At 42.7% G+C, this 19,692-nt stretch overlaps 1 protein-coding gene across 1 annotated transcript in view; it reads left to right on the top strand.

Moving 5' to 3' along the window:
- Positions 1–13,255, top strand: part of LOC126336950 (uncharacterized) — a 188,335-nt gene extending 175,080 nt beyond the window's left edge. The window contains exons 8-9 of the mRNA XM_050001186.1: positions 6,095–6,241; positions 13,116–13,255. Coding sequence (XP_049857143.1) covers positions 6,095–6,241; positions 13,116–13,255 — 287 coding nt within the window. The remainder of the gene's footprint in view (positions 1–6,094; positions 6,242–13,115) is intronic.
- Positions 13,256–19,692: the final 6,437 nt, after the last annotated feature.

Below are 19,692 nucleotides of genomic sequence, written 5' to 3'. Positions count from 1 at the left end.
CCCCGCCGGGAATCGAACCCGGGCGTGGGAAGCGAGAACGCTACCGCACGACCACGAGATGCGGGCGGATGTGGGAGTTTCTAAGGCCTATGCATCACGTAGATGTAGAACAAAGGTCAGTACGTGGTCATCGAAGATATTGAAACAAAGACTGTCATTCATGTTCACGGTAACCTACAGTGGTGGAAAAAAAAAAAAATCACACAAACACGTCCAGTCTAAATTGCATGCACAAGTCGCTGTGGGTTCGACATTCAGATAACAAATGTCGATTGCATGTTCTTCCCTTCGCAGTGTTCCACAAAATCCGATTGAGATGCGCCTGCATTCACTCAATATCGAAGATGAGGCGTAGCTATAGGGGGTTTAACATATAGAAGTGAAAGGTGTGCTTTCTGAACCACCGGCCATATGAACCAGAAGGGAACAAACTGTGTAGTCAGTAATAAACCATACAATCACAGAAGGTCCTGTGCCTGTATGCCAATGGAAAATCGAGTGTGGCAATCTTTCCTTTCCTTTGAGTCTCTCCACATGAATATGTCCATCGTGATGCTGTATGTAAAACTCGGACATGTGTGAAAATATGACATGGTGCAACTCCCCTTTCCAATGTTGGTGCTGAATACACCACTGTCCCACATGAGTGCTTGATAATTTTCCACTGCCATTGAAAATAAAAGCATCTCCTGATGCACTAATTAACAAACTGTTCTCTTGAAGTACAATGTTCAACACTTCCATCTGACACTTTAATAAGTCTTTAGTCCAATTTAACGATGTTAACCGCTTAAGCTAGGATTACGAACTTGGAAGAACACTTCCAAACTCAGCTCTACATTGACGTCTGTGTGAGTGTGCTGCTGTGCTGAGAACGAGGTGTGCTCTCCAGGAGCGCATCCCTCATTCGTCAGTGGAGACTGCAGCGAGACCTCCCTAATGTCTGTGGTACTGATGTGCATTGACGACTTTGGTGCAGCATCACAATCTTTGACCGATACAACAGCAACAATAGACAGCGTAATGACAGTTCATGGATCTGCAGAACAACAAATTTTGGTCTCCATACGCCGCAATCGTGACACTGTCTAATTATGTTCTTTCTTTTTACATGTGGTGTAATGCGTACCTAAATGAAAAACCTGCTTCATAAACTTTCTCGTACACAGAATGTATATGTCGACATTGCTACATACTGTTATACCGCAGAATAATGCACCTGGTGCCGCTGAACAAATTTAAGATACCACTCTAAGGTGCTGCATGAAGCCAGAGGAGCAAGTCAAGCCAGCCGAGTAATTTATGCAGTATAGCATAAAGACAGAGTAGGAACTTCTGCTCTGACACCCAGGTGGTTGCATCACGCTGCCGACAAGCAGACCAACCAGTTCCTACACATCAGAGAGATAGAGTGGCCACAGTGTGCGGGCCAGATTGTCTCACGTCCAGGCTGAGGTTTTCAAAACGGCAGGAAGCATCGCAGTGGGGAAGTGGAAGATCTGATGGTTTTACTGGACAAATTTAATTTCATAGTTTGTCAACAGAAGCCAGAACTGAACTTCACTCATTCCAAGAGCGAATCCACGCTGGATGATCGCAGAATTTAGCTCTCGAAATGTATTAGTTACATTTGGCTGTAACCCAAAATAATTTAATGTTACAACTGATATCAAAACCTATTTCTGTAATCACCTATTTCTGTCATGCACATTACATTAAAACAACAAATAACAAACTAAAATAGATATATTATCAAACTACAGCGACATAGAAACAGCAATAAAATGAGTGCTAATGGCTAATAATAAAACTCAAAATATAGCAACAAATACATCAGCTAATTCCATTAAAATTGAACTGTTATCAGGGAAGTGCATACATAGACTAAGAGCACTGCATATATTCAGTACAGTCCTTTATTATTTGTACAACACATGGAGACACAGTATGTGTATGCTCTGGCACATCTAAGGAAAACAGTATTATTATAATAGTTTGTGCACACTACAACACATATTTGTTAACTCTCTAGATAAAACGATGCACACATAAATGTTTTCTTTTGCAGAATATAAGATTAGACCATGATTTATCTCCCTTTCTATAGGAGCACACTGGTCACTCCGAATCTGCCCTCTCATCCCATACATATGTCAAGTACAGGACATACACAATAAACTTCTGATTTGTTCTTTGCACACCACTGGTGAAGACAGCACAAATAACAAATATTTTCACGTTGTAATCCAGGTTAGAATATATTCTAACTGATTTCGTTGACAATATTTAAAACAACCTAAAACTCTGCACAGTATTACAGACAGACATAGCATAGCGCTGCCAGTGGATTAAATGCCTTGGATGCCTCAAATCTGCATATTGTTATGCAGTGTTAAGCGTGGTACGTCCCTCGTGGCTACTGTTTCAATGGATTATGAGAACATATTAAGTAAAAGATACACTCCTGGAAATGGAAAAAGAACACATTGAAACCGGTGTGTCAGACCCACCATACTTGCTCCGGACACTGCGAGAGGGCTGTACAAGCAATGATCACACGCACGGCACAGCGGACACACCAGGGACCGCGGTGTTGGCCGTCGAATGGCGCTAGCTGCGCAGCATTTGTGCACCGCCGCCGTCAGTGTCAGCCAGTTTGCCGTGGCATACGGAGCTCCATCGCAGTCTTTAACACTGGTAGCATGCCGCGACAGCGTGGTCGTGAACCGTAGGTGCAGTTGACGGACTTTGAGCGAGGGCGTATAGTGGGCATGCGGGAGGCCGGGTGGACGTACCGCCGAATTGCTCAACAAGTGGGGCGTGAAGTCTCCACAGTACATCGATGTTGTCGCCAGTGGTCGGCGGAAGGTGCACGTGCCCGTCGACCTGGGACCGGACCGCGGCGACGCACGGATGCACGCCAAGACCGTAGGATCCTACGCAGTGCCGTAGGGGACCGCACCGCCACTTCCCAGCAAATTAGGGACACTGTTGCTCCTGGGGTATCGGCGAGGACCATTCGCAACCGTCTCCATGAAGCTGGGCTACGGTCCCGCACACCGTTAGGCCGTCTTCCGCTCACGCCCCAACATCGTGCAGCCCGCCTCCAGTGGTGTCGCGACAGGCGTGAATGGAGGGACGAATGGAGACGTGTCGTCTTCAGCGATGAGAGTCGCTTCTGCCTTGGTGCCAATGATGGTCGTATGCGTTTTTGGCACCGTGCAAGTGAGCGCCACAATCAGGAATGCATACGACCGAGGCACACAGGGCCAACACCCGGCATCATGGTGTGGGGAGCGATCTCCTACACTGGCCGTACACCTCTGGTGATCGTCGAGGGGACACTGAATAGTGCACTTTACATCCAAACCGTCATCGAACCCATCGTTCTACCATTCCTAGACCGGCAAGGGAACTTGCTGTTCCAACAGGACAATGCACGTCCGCATATATCCCGTGCCACCCAACGTGCTCTAGAAGGTGTAAGTCAACTACCCTGGCCAGCAAGATCTCCGGATCTGTCCCCCATTGAGCATGTTTGGGACTGGATGAAGTGTCGTCTCACGCGGTCTGCACGTCCAGCACGAACGCTGGTCCAACTGAGGCGCCAGGTGGAAATGGCATGGCAAGCCGTTCCACAGGACTACATCCAGCATCTCTACGATCGTCTCCATGGGAGAATAGCAGCCTGCATTGCTGCGAAAGGTGGATATACACTGTACTAGTGCCGACATTGTGCATGCTCTGTTGCCTGTGTCTATGTGCCTGTGGTTCTGTCAGTGCGATCATGTGATGTATCTGACACCAGGAATGTGTCAATAAAGTTTCCCCTTCCTGGGACAATGAATTCACGGTGTTCTTATTTCAATTTCCAGGAGTGTATTACGTAAATAGAAATATTGTTATTGACAAGAAAGGTGCTAAACAGACTGATCACTTCTCGATAAGTTAAAAAGGAACGAAAGAAACAAAAGATATTCACTGTTAATTTGTAGTTACATTTTCATGCAAAAATTTACGCAAGAACTTACATGGCTTGTACATCTGTCCACTCATGACACATTTAAATCCTTGTACACTTGGCGCAGCTAGCACTATAAACTTTACATATTCACAGATAACTCTACACGTGTATACACGGGGGGGGGGGGGGGGGACAAATCATGGTAGTCCTTTGTAACATTTAACCACATTATTATAGATATAAATAAATGAGAACCCACGCTTACCATTAATTTAAAAAATTTGAGTGAACAGGCAGGGAACTTGGCATGACATGACAGAGTCCCTCACTAGTACTGGGAACCAAAGAACTGACATACACATTAACAAGACACTATCTGACGTGCGGTAGTCAACACCAGCACAATTAACACTCGACCATGACTTGGAAGACAGTTAAAACCCCAGTGAACCATAATGAATGATGGAACAACATCGATCAGACAAATGCCCAGCCTACAGCAGACTCAGCTAAACACTAGGCTAGTGCCCGTTGGTGCTGTACTCCAGACACACACAGCAGTGAGAAAATGGAAAGCTGACAGTTTACACCCATTGCTTGTGAATGGAAGACGTCTGTCTGGGTTCCAAATTCAGTACATGCCATCGAGGTAACGACAGGTCGACAGTCTGTTCCAGATGTGACAGCCTGTTCGAGGTGTCTGTTCCTCTACAGCGTCCATGTGACACCTGTCCACCATGCATGACAATACTCAGGACTGCTCCCATGTTCACCAATTGCGGCCACAACTAGAATACACAGGCCAGCCGTTCCACAAGACACTCCAGTGGACCATGCGTTTCCTTAGTTGCTCGTAGCAAGACTCGTAACTAAGTCTGCACACTAACCATTTCTGCCTGACTTCCACATCTGCCACAGCTCATCAGCATCACAGTGTTCTAAGGGCAAAACTCTTTGATGTCGATTGCCAGAGACATGCTGGCAAACATCAGTTCTAACTTGAGCAGCGGAAACCAGTAGTGTATAGAAATAAGCCCTGCCCTGGCCTGTGTAAATGTTTATCATTTTTAGTTAGTGGTATATCACTCCCTCCTTATACAACTATTAGGAGGTATCTATGATGGTCGAGTCTTCATGTCTGCTGATATGTGTGTTCCATAGGTGTATGCAACTTCCTCTGTGGACTTAGACACTAGTAGGGCAGTCCTGCGCTCTCGCAGAGTTCAATGCTGGGGACTTGGTGCTCTGATACTGAAGGGCCTCTTGGTGGCCTCCAATTTGTGACTTGGGACATTCAGCTGCCCATCTGCCACTTTTGCTGGCAATCTACATGCTGCCTGCATTGTTCATGTAGAGAAACCCCACTGCAGTCTACATCGTGGTCATGGACGCCCTGGCGACCTACTCCCGAGGCTGCTAGTGGCCTCTTGGCAGCATGCCAGCTCTGCGGGGTCAGCAGCCTTGTGGTTTCGCTGGTGCTGGTGCCATTGCGTCTCTAGCTGCCACCTTCCTGTGGGTACTACCACGTGCTAGTCAGCAATTATCTGAGTGGGCGGGTACAGCCAAAGGCCCTGCAAGTGCTAGTTGTCTGGAGAAATGACACAACCACTGATCTGTACTTAATAATAAATGTAAAGTCTGTCAATAACGTGTCACTGGCGCCTCACTGGGCAGCTAACAGGCACCTACTCACAACATCACTGCTCGTCCATGTCTTCTGTGGACATCCTGACCTCATCGTGCGGACCACCACTACTCCCATTAATGAATGGCAAACACGGTCATAACAGCTTTATACAGCTTTATCCAAGTATATAGAACTCACCACGCAAATCTGATATACGCTGCATGCAGTCTTCATGGTATCACAATTTGAATTTGCAGCGATGCATATCAACTTCAGTTCATAAATAAAAGTTCATAAAAATACAGTGAAACTGCGAATAAACTAGAAATTGTACAAGGCTTAAACCACGTTAAAACTCCAATAATTACTTGTTGATTCAAACGTATGAGTCAAAGTTTTCTTCACTCACCTGCCATGAAACAGCCCAATAATTATTAGTTCTAAGAAGTATCAAGCACAGTAATTGGATCATAATTCATGCTGTTATCATTTATTGCTCGCAGATTTTCATCCGGACTGCTTGTGCCATGTGGAATTCTGTGCTTGCATTGGACTGAAACCGAGAAGGCACGACCAGATGTGTTTGCATTCTTCCAACAACACAATCTGTAGTACACTCCAGACGACAGAAATCTTCTCGAGTAGTCAAAGTAAGTTCAGTATTTTTTTTGTTATTACTAAACAAAATTTTAAATATGAAACGCCAGCATCACTCTTGGAATATCTGGAAGCATCAGCATGAACAGGGTATACAGTTGTAAGTATATAATAAACTAAAAATAATTTAACGATATTTTACGGTGGCATTGACAGCGTACGGAAATACAGCAGCAGGCAGCGTTATAACAGTTTTCTTTTTTTGCATATTACAGTTTTACTTCCTATGTTATTTGAATGTATCAGAAGTTTCCCATAGCTGAATGGCACACATGTCCATTTGAAGATACAATTATTAGGAAGGGAAAACTAAATAGTCTTTGGTACGTTGTAATGTTTATCAAATTACTAATTACGAAAACATAATTTTCAAACATGTTATTCTCATAATATATACAGTAAATTCATAAAGTGTGTGTAAGAAGAAAATATCAAAATCACAGCATAAAAATTCTTGGCCATTTATGAAGCTCGTATTAGCAAGTTTGTGATTTTGCCTTGATGGTGCCCTACGTCATCCCGTGAAAAAACCCTCCGTCTTTCTTTAAACCGTCCACAAAATTTAGTAAACTTGGTTTCTTGGCGTTATTTATGAACATTTACATTCAGGAAAGTAAAATTATTTTTAGAGATTCGTCAAAGGTGTAAGACAGTGAAAAGTGTTTGTACCCTGTAGTGTAGGCTTTAATGTCGACCCCATACCGGTTACTGTACCGTATGTGTAGTAAAACTACAAAAATGAAATAGTAGACTATCGTCGAGATATCAGTAGCCGTTCAACCGATCGTCCTCTATCTACATCTACATCTACGTGATTACTCTGCTACCCACAATATAGTGCCTGGCAGAGGGTTCAATAAACCACCTTCAAGGTGTCTCTCTACCTTTCCACTCTCGAACAGCGCGTGGGAAAAACGAGCATTTAATTTTTTTTTGTGCGAGCCCTAATTTCTCTTATTTTACCGCAATGATCATTTCTCCCTGTGTAAGTGGGTGCCCACAGAATGTTTTCACAATCGGAGGAGAAAACTGGAGATTGAAATTTCATAAGAAGACCCCGACACAACGTAAAACACCTCTGTTTTAATGAAACCCACTCCAATTCACGTATCATGCCTGTGGCACTATCTCCCCTATTTCGCAATGATACAAAACGAGATGCTCTTCTTTAAACTTTTCCAATGTCATCGGTTAGTCCCACCTGATGCATATACCACACAGGACAGCAATACTCCGAAATAGGGCGGACAAGCGTGGTGTATACAGTCTCTTTAGTAGACTTGTTGCACCTTCTAAGTGTTCTGACAATGAATCACAGTCTTTGGTTTGCTCTACTACACTATCTATGTGATAGTTCCAATTTAGGGTATTTGTAATAGTAATCCCTAAGTATATAGTCGAATTTACAGCCTTCAGATCTGTGTGACTTACCGCGTAATCTAAATTTAGCGAAATCGTTCTAGTACTCATATAAATGACTTAACACTTTTCTTTATTTAAGGTCAATTGTCACTTTTCGCTCCCCACAGATATCTTACCTAAATCATTTTGTAATTCGTTCTGGTCATCAGATGACTTTAAAATACGGTAAATAACACCATCTTCTGCAAACTATGTAAGACGACTACTCAGGTTGTCTCCTATGTCGTTAATGTAGGTCAGGAACAACAGACGTCCTATACCAGTTCCTTGCGGAATGCCGGATATTACTTCTGTTTAACTGGATGACTTTCCGTCTATTATACTACGACCTGTGACCTTTCTGACAGGTATTCACGAATCCAGTCGCACAACTCAGGCAATATTCCATAGGCACGCAGTTTGGCTAGAAGACGCTTGCGAGGAACGGTGCCGAAAGCCTTCTGGAAATCTAAAAATATGGAATCAATTTGAGATCCCCTGTCGGTAGCACTAATTACTTCATGAGTATAATGAGCTAGCTGTGTTTCACAGGAACAATATTTTTTGAATCCGTGCTGATAATGTGTCAATAAATAGTTTTCTTCGGGGTAACTGATAAATTTCGAAAACGGTACATGTTCCAAAAACCCTACCGCAAATCGGCGTTAGTGATATGGGCATGTAACTCAGCGGAATACTCCTACTTCCCTTTTTGGGTATTAGTGTGACTTGAGCAATTTTCCAGCCTTTAGGGACGGATTTTTCTATGAGCGAGCGGTTGTATATAATTGCTAAATATAGAGCCGTCGTATCAGCGTACTCTGAAAGGAACGTGACTGGTATACAGTCCGGACGGGCGGCCTAACCTTTATTAAGTGATTTAAGCTGCTTTGCTACACCGAAGATATCTACTTCAATATTTCTCATCTTGAAAGTTGTTCTTGATTGGAATTCAGGAATATTTACTTCGTCTTCTTTGGTGAAGGAGTTTCGGAAAAACGTGTTTAATAATAACTCTGCATTAGTGGCACTGTCATGAGCGACTTCACAGTTATTGCGTCTTGGCACTGGTGTGCTTTACGTATGACCATAATCTCTTTCTGTTTTCTGCCAAATTCCAAAACAGAATTTCTTTGTGGAAATTATTAAAAGCATCTCGCAATGAAGTACGAGCTATATTTCAAACTTCTGTAAAACTTTGCCAATCTTGGGGATTTTGCGTTCTTTTAAATTTGGTATGCTTTCTTCGTTGCTTCTGACCCGTTTTGTGTACGTTGGGAGTTCAGTACCATCTCTCAATTGCTGTCGATACTATCTCTCTGAAATCATTCCACATCTTTTCTATGCCAACATGATCGGATCCGAAGGAGTCAAGACTGTCTCTTAAAAAGGAGTTAAGAGCATTTTTATCAGCTTTTTTGAATAGATATACCTTGCGTTTCATTTTGATGTTTGTACGTGTTACGATATTCACCTTTGCAACAACTGCCTTGTGGTCGCTAATCCCTGTATTCGCTACGATACTTCTTATTTGTCCAGGATTATTTGTTACTAAGAGCTTAAGTATGGTTTCGCAAACATTTACGTTTCGAGTGGTTTCGTGAACTAATTGTTCAAAATAATTTTCTGAGAAAGCATTCAGTACAATTTCGGATGATGTTTCTTTGCCTGCAGCCTTTAAACGTATAATTATTCGAGCGTATTAAATGTACATTGAAGTCACCATTGACTATAATTGTATGACTGGGGTACCTATCTGAAATTAGACTCAAGTTTTCTTTGAGCTGTTCCGCAATTACATATCCTCTGAGTAGGGGGTCGGTAAAACAATCCAATTAATAGCTTAACCCGATTGTCAAGTATAGCCACTATCCATACTATTTCGCACGAACTATCTACTTTAGTTTCAAGTAAGTGTTTTTCTATTGTCTTAACTAACATCCGCAGGCTCTTACCTACCTTCAAGGTCTTGAGTCACTTATCCGTCTCTTGGGGTAGCACACTTCTGGGTGGAAACTCTGAGTTGTTTCAGCAAGCTGTCTTGTCGTTGGGGAACAGAGTCAACATGGAAGATTGCCGTTAGATTTTGCTCGCGAGACCATATGATCGGCAGACAAAAGTCAGTCTTCTACGTCGGCTCTTGCTTTCGGCTTGCTGCTGTGATGTCGACCTCCCAATTCTACCTCGTAGTACAGCAGCTTCTTTGTGGTAGTGAACTGGGCGTCTTCAACCGACCTCGTTCTAGATTATCATGAGGTAGTTGTTGATTCACACGATTGGACTGCATTTACTCAATTGCACGGTCCGTGGTGTTCTAATTCTAGAGCAATAGATTTATTCCGGCATATACTATTGCAGTCGAGGAAATATAAGGTCTTTGTTCGTCCACTGAACTTTTCAGAAGACATAACTGGTTCGATATCCTGATTTGTTACCCTAAGTCAGGGGTTCCCAACAAAATTTTCTCGAGGACCCCCTCATCGAGCATGATTTATACCTTGTCTTATCACAGTATCAAGTATCTAAAAAAACCAAATTAAGAGTCTTTTTGTACATTTTCTATTTTTGGTACTTAAAAAAACACAGACATATTCCTCATTGAAAAAAATATTGATCTTAAAACTTTTTCAATTTAGACACAATTGTTAGGTTAAATTTTTGATTATTGCTCAAAATATTTGTCTTCATATCTGGGTGTTTAGTATAACAAATTCTTAAAAAAATAAAAATTGAGTGTGAACTGAAAATGAAAGCAAAAAAATTAAAACTTATTGTATTGGTCTTTCAAGCGTACTACACTTGAGATTGCATTGAGCAGACATGTGTGAAAAATAAGAAAACACTAATTTCATACAGGGTATTATTTATTTGAAAAAATACAGTTACAACAGAGTACTCCATAAGAAGCGGCCAAAACCAAAAGCTGTTAACATACGAAATATACTTTATATATTTTTTATTCTAACAGCATCTTGCGGACCCTTCTGGCATAACTCACGGACCCCTGGCACCTGTTAGGAACCACTGCCCTAAGTCATTGCTCTTTCCCTTAACAAATAGTATTACTACTAATATGCAGTGAATTTCTTCTGTTGTCTATAAACAGTGACGTAAAGGCAATAGATCCGTTTGTTTGGGTGTTTGTTTCAAATATGAGATCCTGTATTGAGTTATTGATGATTATATTAAGTTTGGACATATTTTGGGACTCTTTTGCGTTTGTTTTGATTTTCCCTGGTCTGTGTTCAAATTCTTCTACCACGGATTCCATATCTTCACATGTCCCCGCATATGAACTATGTTATCTAGTGGTCTATATTCATTTTTCATTCATTTAAAATGACAATGATGAGCAGCAGTAAGCTGAGATGTGAGTTTTATTAAACAAAGCTTACATTACCGATGTTTGTGACGGTGTTTGACATATAGTCACGAGGAAGCGAAGACGGACGGACACACAGAAATAATTTCTGATATTCCACTCGCTCAGGTCTTTTCAATTTAATAGATGTTTCAGAGTACAGGGAGCAAAAATCACATTTGCATCACATGAATTGCTTCTATGACATTCAGTTCTCACACAAGTATAATATTAGCTGCATGAGGTGTATGATGACGATCGTTGTATCGTCTTCGTCAAACCTTCATCAACCGCATTTATTAACTACGCTTTGCGAAAGTTCTTTCTGCAACAAAACTTTTTGTTTTGTTTCATATTTTTAAAGCTAGCAAATTGTGGTTACTGACATGTTATGATTTATATAAAATAACACATCTTGATGTTCTGGATAGATAAACCGAGTCATGGTCTCTTACAAACTCACAAGTTAAAGTAAACATTACTGGTAAAGTTTATTATTATCTCTAACAATTGATTATGTTGATACTGATCGTGTTACCCAAACTTAGTAACTTACAGCACTCAGCTTGTAGATAAATTATAAGTAGTCTATCATGTTTTTCTACTTTATACTTTTTATACATGTATATTTTTTTCTGAATGTCGAACATAACCTCCATGTACTTTTGTTTGTTTCTGATATAAATACACTACTGGCCATTAAAATTGCTACACCACGAAGATGACGTGCTACAGACTCGAAATTTAAGCGATGGGAAGAAGATGCTGTGATATGGAAATGATTAGCTTTTCAGAGCATTCACACAAGGCTGGCGCCGGTGGCAATACCTACAACGTGCTGACATGAGGAACGTTTCCAAGCGATTATTCATACACAAACAGCAGTTGACCGGCGTTGCCTGGTGAAACGCTGTTGTGATGCTTCGTGTAAGGAGCAGAAATGCGTACCATCACGTTTCCGACTATGATAAAGATCGGATTGTAGCGTATCGCGATTGTGGTTTATCGTACCGCGACATTGCTGCTCGCGTTGGTCGAGATCCAATGACTGTTAGCAGATTATGGAATCGGTGGGTTCAGGAGGGTAATACGAAACGCCATGCTGGATCCCAAAGGCCTCGTACCACTAGCAGTCGAGATGACAGGCATCTTATTCGCATGGCTGTAACGGATCGTGCAGCTACGTCTCGATCCGTGAGTCAACAGATGGGGACGTTTGCAAGACAACAACCATCTGCACGAACAGTTTGATAAAGTTTGCAGCAACATAGCTGTGGTTACCCTTGACGCTGCATCACAGACAGGAGCGCCTGCGATGGTGTACTCAACGACGAACCTGGGTGCAAGAATGTCAAAACGTCATTTTTTCGGATGAATTCAGGTTCTGTTTACAGCATCACGATGGGCGCATCCATGTTTGGCGACATCGCTGTGAACGCACGTTGGAAGCTTGTATCACCGGGCGTGATGGTATGGGGTGCCATTGGTTACATGTCTCGGTCACCTCTTGTCCCCAATGACGGCACTTTGAACAGTGGACCTTACATTTCAGATGTGTTACGACCCGTGGCTGTACCCTTCATTCGATCCCAGGAAAACCTTACATTTCAGCACGATAACGCACGACTGCATGTTGCAGGTCCTGTACGGGACTTTTTAGATACAGAAAATGTTCGACTGCTGTCCTGGTCAAGACATTCTCCAGATTTCTAACCAATTGAAAACGTCTGGTGAATGGTGGCCGAGCAACTGGATCGTCACATTACGCCAGTCACTACTCTTGATGAACTTGGTATCGTGTTGAAGCTGCATTGGCAGCTGTACCTGTACACACCATCCAAGCTCTGTTTGACTCAATGCCTATGCGTATCAAGGCCGTTTTTACGGCCAGAGGTGGTTGTTCTGGGTACTGATTTCTCTGGATATCTGCACCCAAATTGCGTGAAAATGTAATCACATGTCAGTTCTAGTATAATATATTTGTCCAATGAATACCCGTTTATCATCTGCATTTCTTCTTGGTGTAGCATTTTTAATGGCCAGTAGTGTACATTCCACATTCATACACTCATACGTTTGACCTCTGCACTCCTTACTTCTTGCAGTCACGAATACCGCAACCAATGACCTGCCTTCTCAGAGATGTGCTAACGTTATGCCGCAGCTGACGATCACGTCTCGTGCGACTGCGGCGGGGGCGATTGTGACGTCGACGGCCCCTGCTCGTGCACGTGGCCGTGGCTGAGACCTGGGCTCTTGGTCTGCCTGCGCTCTACAGCGGGCGTCAACTGCCGCGTTGTCAAGATGGATGACGACCCTTCATCTCGTGCAGACCTGCAATTCGAAGACAGTGAGTGTATCACGTTTATCCTAAGAGTCTACGTCATCACGTACTCTCCCGAGTGGCTGTTGCTGGCGGCAGTGCACTCTACATATGGTATAAGATTACACATTCCTCAGCACTGTAGTCCGTATTCAGCGCTTTACAACCACACGTAAAAACTGTGAATAGTGAAAAGTGGATCATGGAGAAATCTTCACTGTAACACTGAAGTGACCTTGGGGGACGCTTACTACACATCCCTTTCCTAGAGCATGTTACTTTTACAAGCAAGAGACCACTATTTCACACATAATACTTACGGTATATGGCAATATCATACGAATTTATATAGTGTGAGGCATCCAATAGTTTTTCTATCGATATCTTGTGACTCGCTGAAGCCATTTATATTCTCTTATCGTATAGGCAAGTTATAAGAAAGGGCTCCTGAAACTAACGCCAGTGCGTTCTCGTATCTTCATCAATCATTCAGATAGAGGTATTAACGTTGTTGTATAAAAAAGTGCTCTGCTTTTGCGGTGATGTAACATATATGTGTGACAAATGAACCGTTTGGTAGGTGTGATATGTAAAAGTACATTGAACACAGCAATTTTTGCGCCGTTTTCACAGCCATTTGTATGTCGCAGTGTCGGAGAAGATGGGAAACAGCACCGCCCCTTCCAAGCGAAGATTTGATACTCGACGACCGCAGTAACAGTACGAAAACCCCCATATTCAATGTCATTTTACTCCGTAATTTCGTAGCAGATTTAGAAGAGAGTTAAAGAAATTTTTTCAAGTTTTCTCTATCCATTAAAATGATACATCCTTAACATGTTTTGTTCAAATGTTGTCTTAGTTTTTTTGCCGTTTTTCAATGTATTGGTGCAGTTAGGGCACTATCTGTCAGCGTTAGAATGAAAAAATATCATTCAACATAGACAGACACAACGAATATACCCATAAGTAAATCAGGTAATACACTGCTACAGCTACAAATAACATCCAAAATCAACTGTAAATCAGTCGCTCTCTTATATGAACGTATGTAGCGAGATGGTTGTTAATGGGTATTAAAGGTACCTAGCAAATGACTTCTGATTAAATTTTGGTTAAGTACCGTTTATCGTCAAACCGTAACAAACCACGGGCGACGCACTCAAATGTCATTGATATTAATGCAAGGCTTCTGGGTATTCTTCCAAGGTACTATTTCCATTTTTTATACAATCTTTCGACGACCGAGGCAGGTGCTGCGAAATATGCTGTTAGTGTGCTCGCTGCCTTGACTCTTACCACTCAGAACTATTTTTTGTCTCGCAGGACTGTTCATAGCTTAGTTCGATTGCCCCTACGACATTTGATGCTCTTTCCTTTTTCACAGATGGCACTGACATTCGGTGAAACGCAAATTCTCTCAGCGTTTTCTGTTGTGACGGATGTGACGGCGGCCGAGATTTAACATAGGACGACAAACATTGTGTAACTGACACTTCATTTCGTATACTGACAACTTTATTTCGCTAGATGCTGTAATTATGCTGTCCCAGAAACTTGGCGATTGTACCACGTCGTAATTCGTTTCATGATTACATTCGAGGCAGCGCTCCGTGTCAGCTGATTTGCTTTGTTGTTTTAATCGGGCGTGTCGCTGATGATCGTTCCATAGTTTCTCGACTGTGCTGATAGTCTACCCCAAACAAGACATGACACACTCGCATGGAATGCGATAACACCGAGGCATCGGAGACTTACGAGGGAAACTCTCTATAGTACCCAATCAGATACAGTGATAAGAGGGCCGAGCCCACAGCCCGTTAAAAACTGAACACAGATCAAGCATGAAACCAGGAAGAAGGTGTATTGAAGTACAACATTAGCGAAGAACAGCGGTGACGGCGCCGAGGTTTACTGGTCAAATTGTTGGACTGCAAAGCGGGCAAGACGTGTTCAAAGTCCCCTCGTGCCTTATACACGGTGGTCCATTGATCGTCACCCAGCCAAATATCTCACGAAAAAACTACAAAGAACGAAACTTGGCTAGCTTGAAGGGGGAAACAAGATGGCGCTGTAATTGGCCTGCTAGATGGCCATAGGGCAAACGGATATCAACTGCGTTTTTTTTTTAAATAGGAACCAGCATTTTTTGTTACATATTCGTGTAGTACGTAAAGAAATATGAATGATTTAATTGGACCACTTTTTTCGCTTTGTGACAGATGCCGCTGTAATAGTCACAAATATATGGCTCGCAATTTTACACGAACAGTTGGTAATAGGTAGGTTTTTTAAATTGAAATACAGAACTTAGGTACGTTTGAACTTTTTTTCGGTTGTTCCAATGTCATACATGTACCTTTGAGAACTTATCATTTCTGAGAACGCATCCTGTTTGCAGCGTGATTATCTGTAAATACCACATTAATGCAATAAATGCTCAGAATGATGTCCGTCAACCTCAATGCGTTTGGCAATACGTGTAACAACATTCCACTCCACAGCGAGTAGTTCGCCTTTCGTAATATTCGCACATGCATTGACAACGCGCTGACGCATGTTGTCAGGCGTTGTCGGTGGATCACGACAGCAAATGTCCTTCAACTTTCCCCACAGAAAGAAATCCGGGTACGTCAGATCCATGGTATGGTGCTTCGGCGACCAATCCACCTGTCATGAAATATGCTATTCAATACCGCTTCAACCGCACGCGAGCTATGTGCCGGACATCCATCATGTTGGAGGTACATCGCCAGTCTGTCGTGCAGTGAAACATCTTGTAGTAACATCGGTAGAACATTACGTAGGAAATCAGCATTTAGATTGCCATCGATGAAATGGGGGCCAATTATCCTTCCTCCAATAACGCCGCACTATACATTAACCCACCAAGGTCGCTGATGTTCCACTTGTCGCAGCCATAGTCGATTTTACGTTGCCCAATAGTGCATATTATGCCGGTTTACGTTACCACTGCTGGTGGATGACGCTTCGTCGCTAAATAGAACGCGTACAAAAAAATCTGCCATCGTCCCGTAATTTCTCTTGTGCCCAGTGGCAGAACTGTACACGACGTTCAAAGTCGTCGCCATGCAATTCCTGGTGAGTATAAGTATCGTATGCGTGCAACCGATGTTGTTGTAGCATTCTCAACACCGAAGTTTTCGAGATTCCCAATTCTCACGCAATTTGTCTGCTAGTGACGCGCGGATTAGCAGCGACAGCAGCTAAACCACCTACTGGGGCATCATCATTTGTTGCAGGTCGTGGTTGATGTTTCACATGTGGCTGAACACTTCCTGTTTCGTTAAGTAACGAAACTACCAGGCGAACGGTCCGGACACTTGGATGATGTCGTCCAGGATACCGAGCAGCATACATAGCACACGCCCGTTGTGCATTTTGATCATAATAGCCACACATCAATACGATATCGACCTTTTCCGCAATTGGTAAACGGTCCATTTTAGCACGGGCAATGTGTCACGTAGCAAATACCGTCCGCACTGGCTGAATGTTACTCGATACTACGTACTTATACGTTTGTGACTATTACAGCACCATCTGTCACAAAGCGAAGATAGTGATCCAACTAAAACTTTCATATTTCTTTACGTACTACACAAATATTTAATAAAAAATGGGGTTCCTGTTTGAAAAAAAAAACAAAAAAACAAAACAAAACGCAGTTGATATCCGTTTGACGTATGGCAGCGCCATCTAGCGGACCAACCATAGCGCTATCTCATTTCCCCTTGAAGCCAGATAAGTTTCGTTCTTTGTAGTTTTTTCGTTTCACGCTTATTTCGTAAGATATTTGGCCCGGTCACGATTAATGGACTACCCTATATATACATATGAAAAGAATGAAATGACTGGTAAGTGAGTGAGATAAGCTTCCTTACCCGATACAGGTATTCACATGAAAGTGAATGTGATCGCTCCAAAGGAACTGACGAAAACATACAGTCTGTCACATGTGCTGCAACAAATGAACGCAACAGTTTCACAATCACACAGTTTCACTGTGCTCTGTGAAAACACATGTTTATAACGTTATTGAAGTTACGTTCAGTTTTGGAGGTCTTGACTCTTGAAGTCCTTTGTTGTAACATAGTTCACATCTGTTTATTTGTCGATTTCATTTCTGTGAGACGTCTATGTGGTATCTCGCCTGCTCTCTCTATTCATCACATTTACTTGCGACGGTAATGTATTCTTGCCACATTACTTACATTCTTTAACCAATGTATAGTATGACAAATGCCAAGACTACAGAAAGAGAACAAACATTTTAATTATCGGACGGATAGTTCATATAGATCTTACAAAAAGAAAAAAACTAAAAATAAATTGCACGAGAAGGTATGGAACCCGGCTTTCTGCTTCACGGTCCAACACCGTGACCATTGATCGACGACGTCACGGTTCTGCTGCTCTTCACAGCGTTGCACTTCTTGTGTTTGAACCGTTCACTGTTTCTGTTTTGCTTTTCTTTCATAATTTAGTACACCTTCTTCCTGTTTTCATGCTTGATCTGTGTGCCTTTTTGGCCACTTCACCACTAAAACTGCGGGGGCTGCAAACACAGCTTTCAGATGATCCAGTTTTTGTAGTAAACTATCTGTATCTGAGATGGCATAAGCTCTTTTTACCGATGTACGTAACACCTCATTGCGTTGGTACGAGGGATGACAACTTGATGCCTGGTGTTTACCGTAAGCGCACACACACGGACCAATATCTTTATGCATCAAGTTGTCATCCCTCGTACCAACGCAATGAGGCATTACGTACATTGGTAAAAAGAACTTACGCTATCTCATATGCAGACAGTTTGACACAATGTAAGTAGGCTGTTTAGGTATTTTTATTGGTAACGCCACATAACGCTGTGTATGAAAAATCACTGGCTGTGCTGTGTGCAGTCTGTGGCTGGTTGGCATTGTTGTAATACTCGCCATTGTAGTGTTGGGCAGCTGGATGTTAACAGCGCGTAGCGTTGCGCAGTTGGAGGTGAGCCGCCAGCAGTGGTGGATGTGGGGAGAGAGATGGCGGAGTTTTGAAATTTGTGAGACTGGATGTCATGAATTGCTATATATATTATGACTATTAAGGTAAATACATTGTTTGTTTTGTATTAAAATCTTTCATTTGCTAACTATGCCTATCAGTAGTTAGTGCCTTCAGTAGTCTGAATCTTTTATTTAGCTGGCAGTAGTGGCGCTCGCTGTATTGCAGTAGCTTGAGTAACGAAGATTTTTGTGAGGTAAGTGATTTGTGAAACGTATAGGTTAATGTTAGCCAGGGCCATTCTTTCGTAGGGATTTTTGGAAGTCAGATTGCGTTGCGCTAAAAATATTGTGTGTCAGTTTAAGCACAGTCGTGTATAATTTTTCTAAGGGGACGTTACAACAAGAACAGAATCATCTGAAAGTTGTGTTCAAGCAGAATGGTTGTAGTGACAATCAGATCTGTCGTGCTCGACTGTTAGGACCTTCACGGGAACCAACAGAAGATACAAGCAAATAGGTGGCATACCTTTGGCAGAAGCATATCTTCAAAAATAGGAAGAATTTTAAAGAAATTTGATATTAAAAGAGTATTCCGTCCGCCAGCTAAAACCAGAGCTCTGCTAGGCTCTATGATGGATGATTTGAGTTTGAGGAAGCAAGGGACTAAAAGATTACCTGCCACTGTGGGAAAGCCTATATTGGACAAACAATTCGTACAGTCCAGGCTCAATGCGTGGACCTTTATCGCCACACACGTTTATTTCAGCCAGGAAAATCTGCAATGTAGAAACAATGTGTTAGTGAAGCACATAGAATGTGTGTATCATAGTACGAGACACAAGTGGTTGCCCCTGCGTGCGGTATTGGGACTGAGCAGTGAAAGACGTTATTGAAATCCCGCTAATAGGCTATATTATAAACAGAGATAAGAGGTATCCTTTCAGTAAGAGTTGGAAGCCTATTTTGTTTGACATTAAGGAACAACGGTCTACGTCATCAAAAGCTGTCAAAGGTGTTTATAGTGTTATCGTTTCCGCGAGCTTCCACAACCGGAGCGCTGTTATGCCTTGCGCTAGAGGGCAGCTACGTTAGCACACGCGTGGCGAATCTGGAATCGGTGTATAAAGGAGCCGCCGCGCCGTGTTCGATTTCCGTCATGCTCGAGGGTTGGATCTCATCTATTCCAAGTGAAATGATTACACTGCTTGGGCTACACTCATTTGGAAGCCCCCCTCCTCCCTTCCCCTGCTGCTGCCGCCGTTTGAGTGCCTGCCGCCGCCGCCGCCGCCGCCCGCCGCGCCACAGTCTCTGCCACATGCACGCCACCACCCCCTGCATCACCAC

Source organism: Schistocerca gregaria, chromosome 1 (genome assembly GCF_023897955.1).
Source record: "Schistocerca gregaria isolate iqSchGreg1 chromosome 1, iqSchGreg1.2, whole genome shotgun sequence".
NCBI classification, from domain to species: domain Eukaryota; kingdom Metazoa; phylum Arthropoda; class Insecta; order Orthoptera; family Acrididae; genus Schistocerca; species Schistocerca gregaria.
This window is presented reverse-complemented; position numbering and strand designations above follow the sequence as displayed.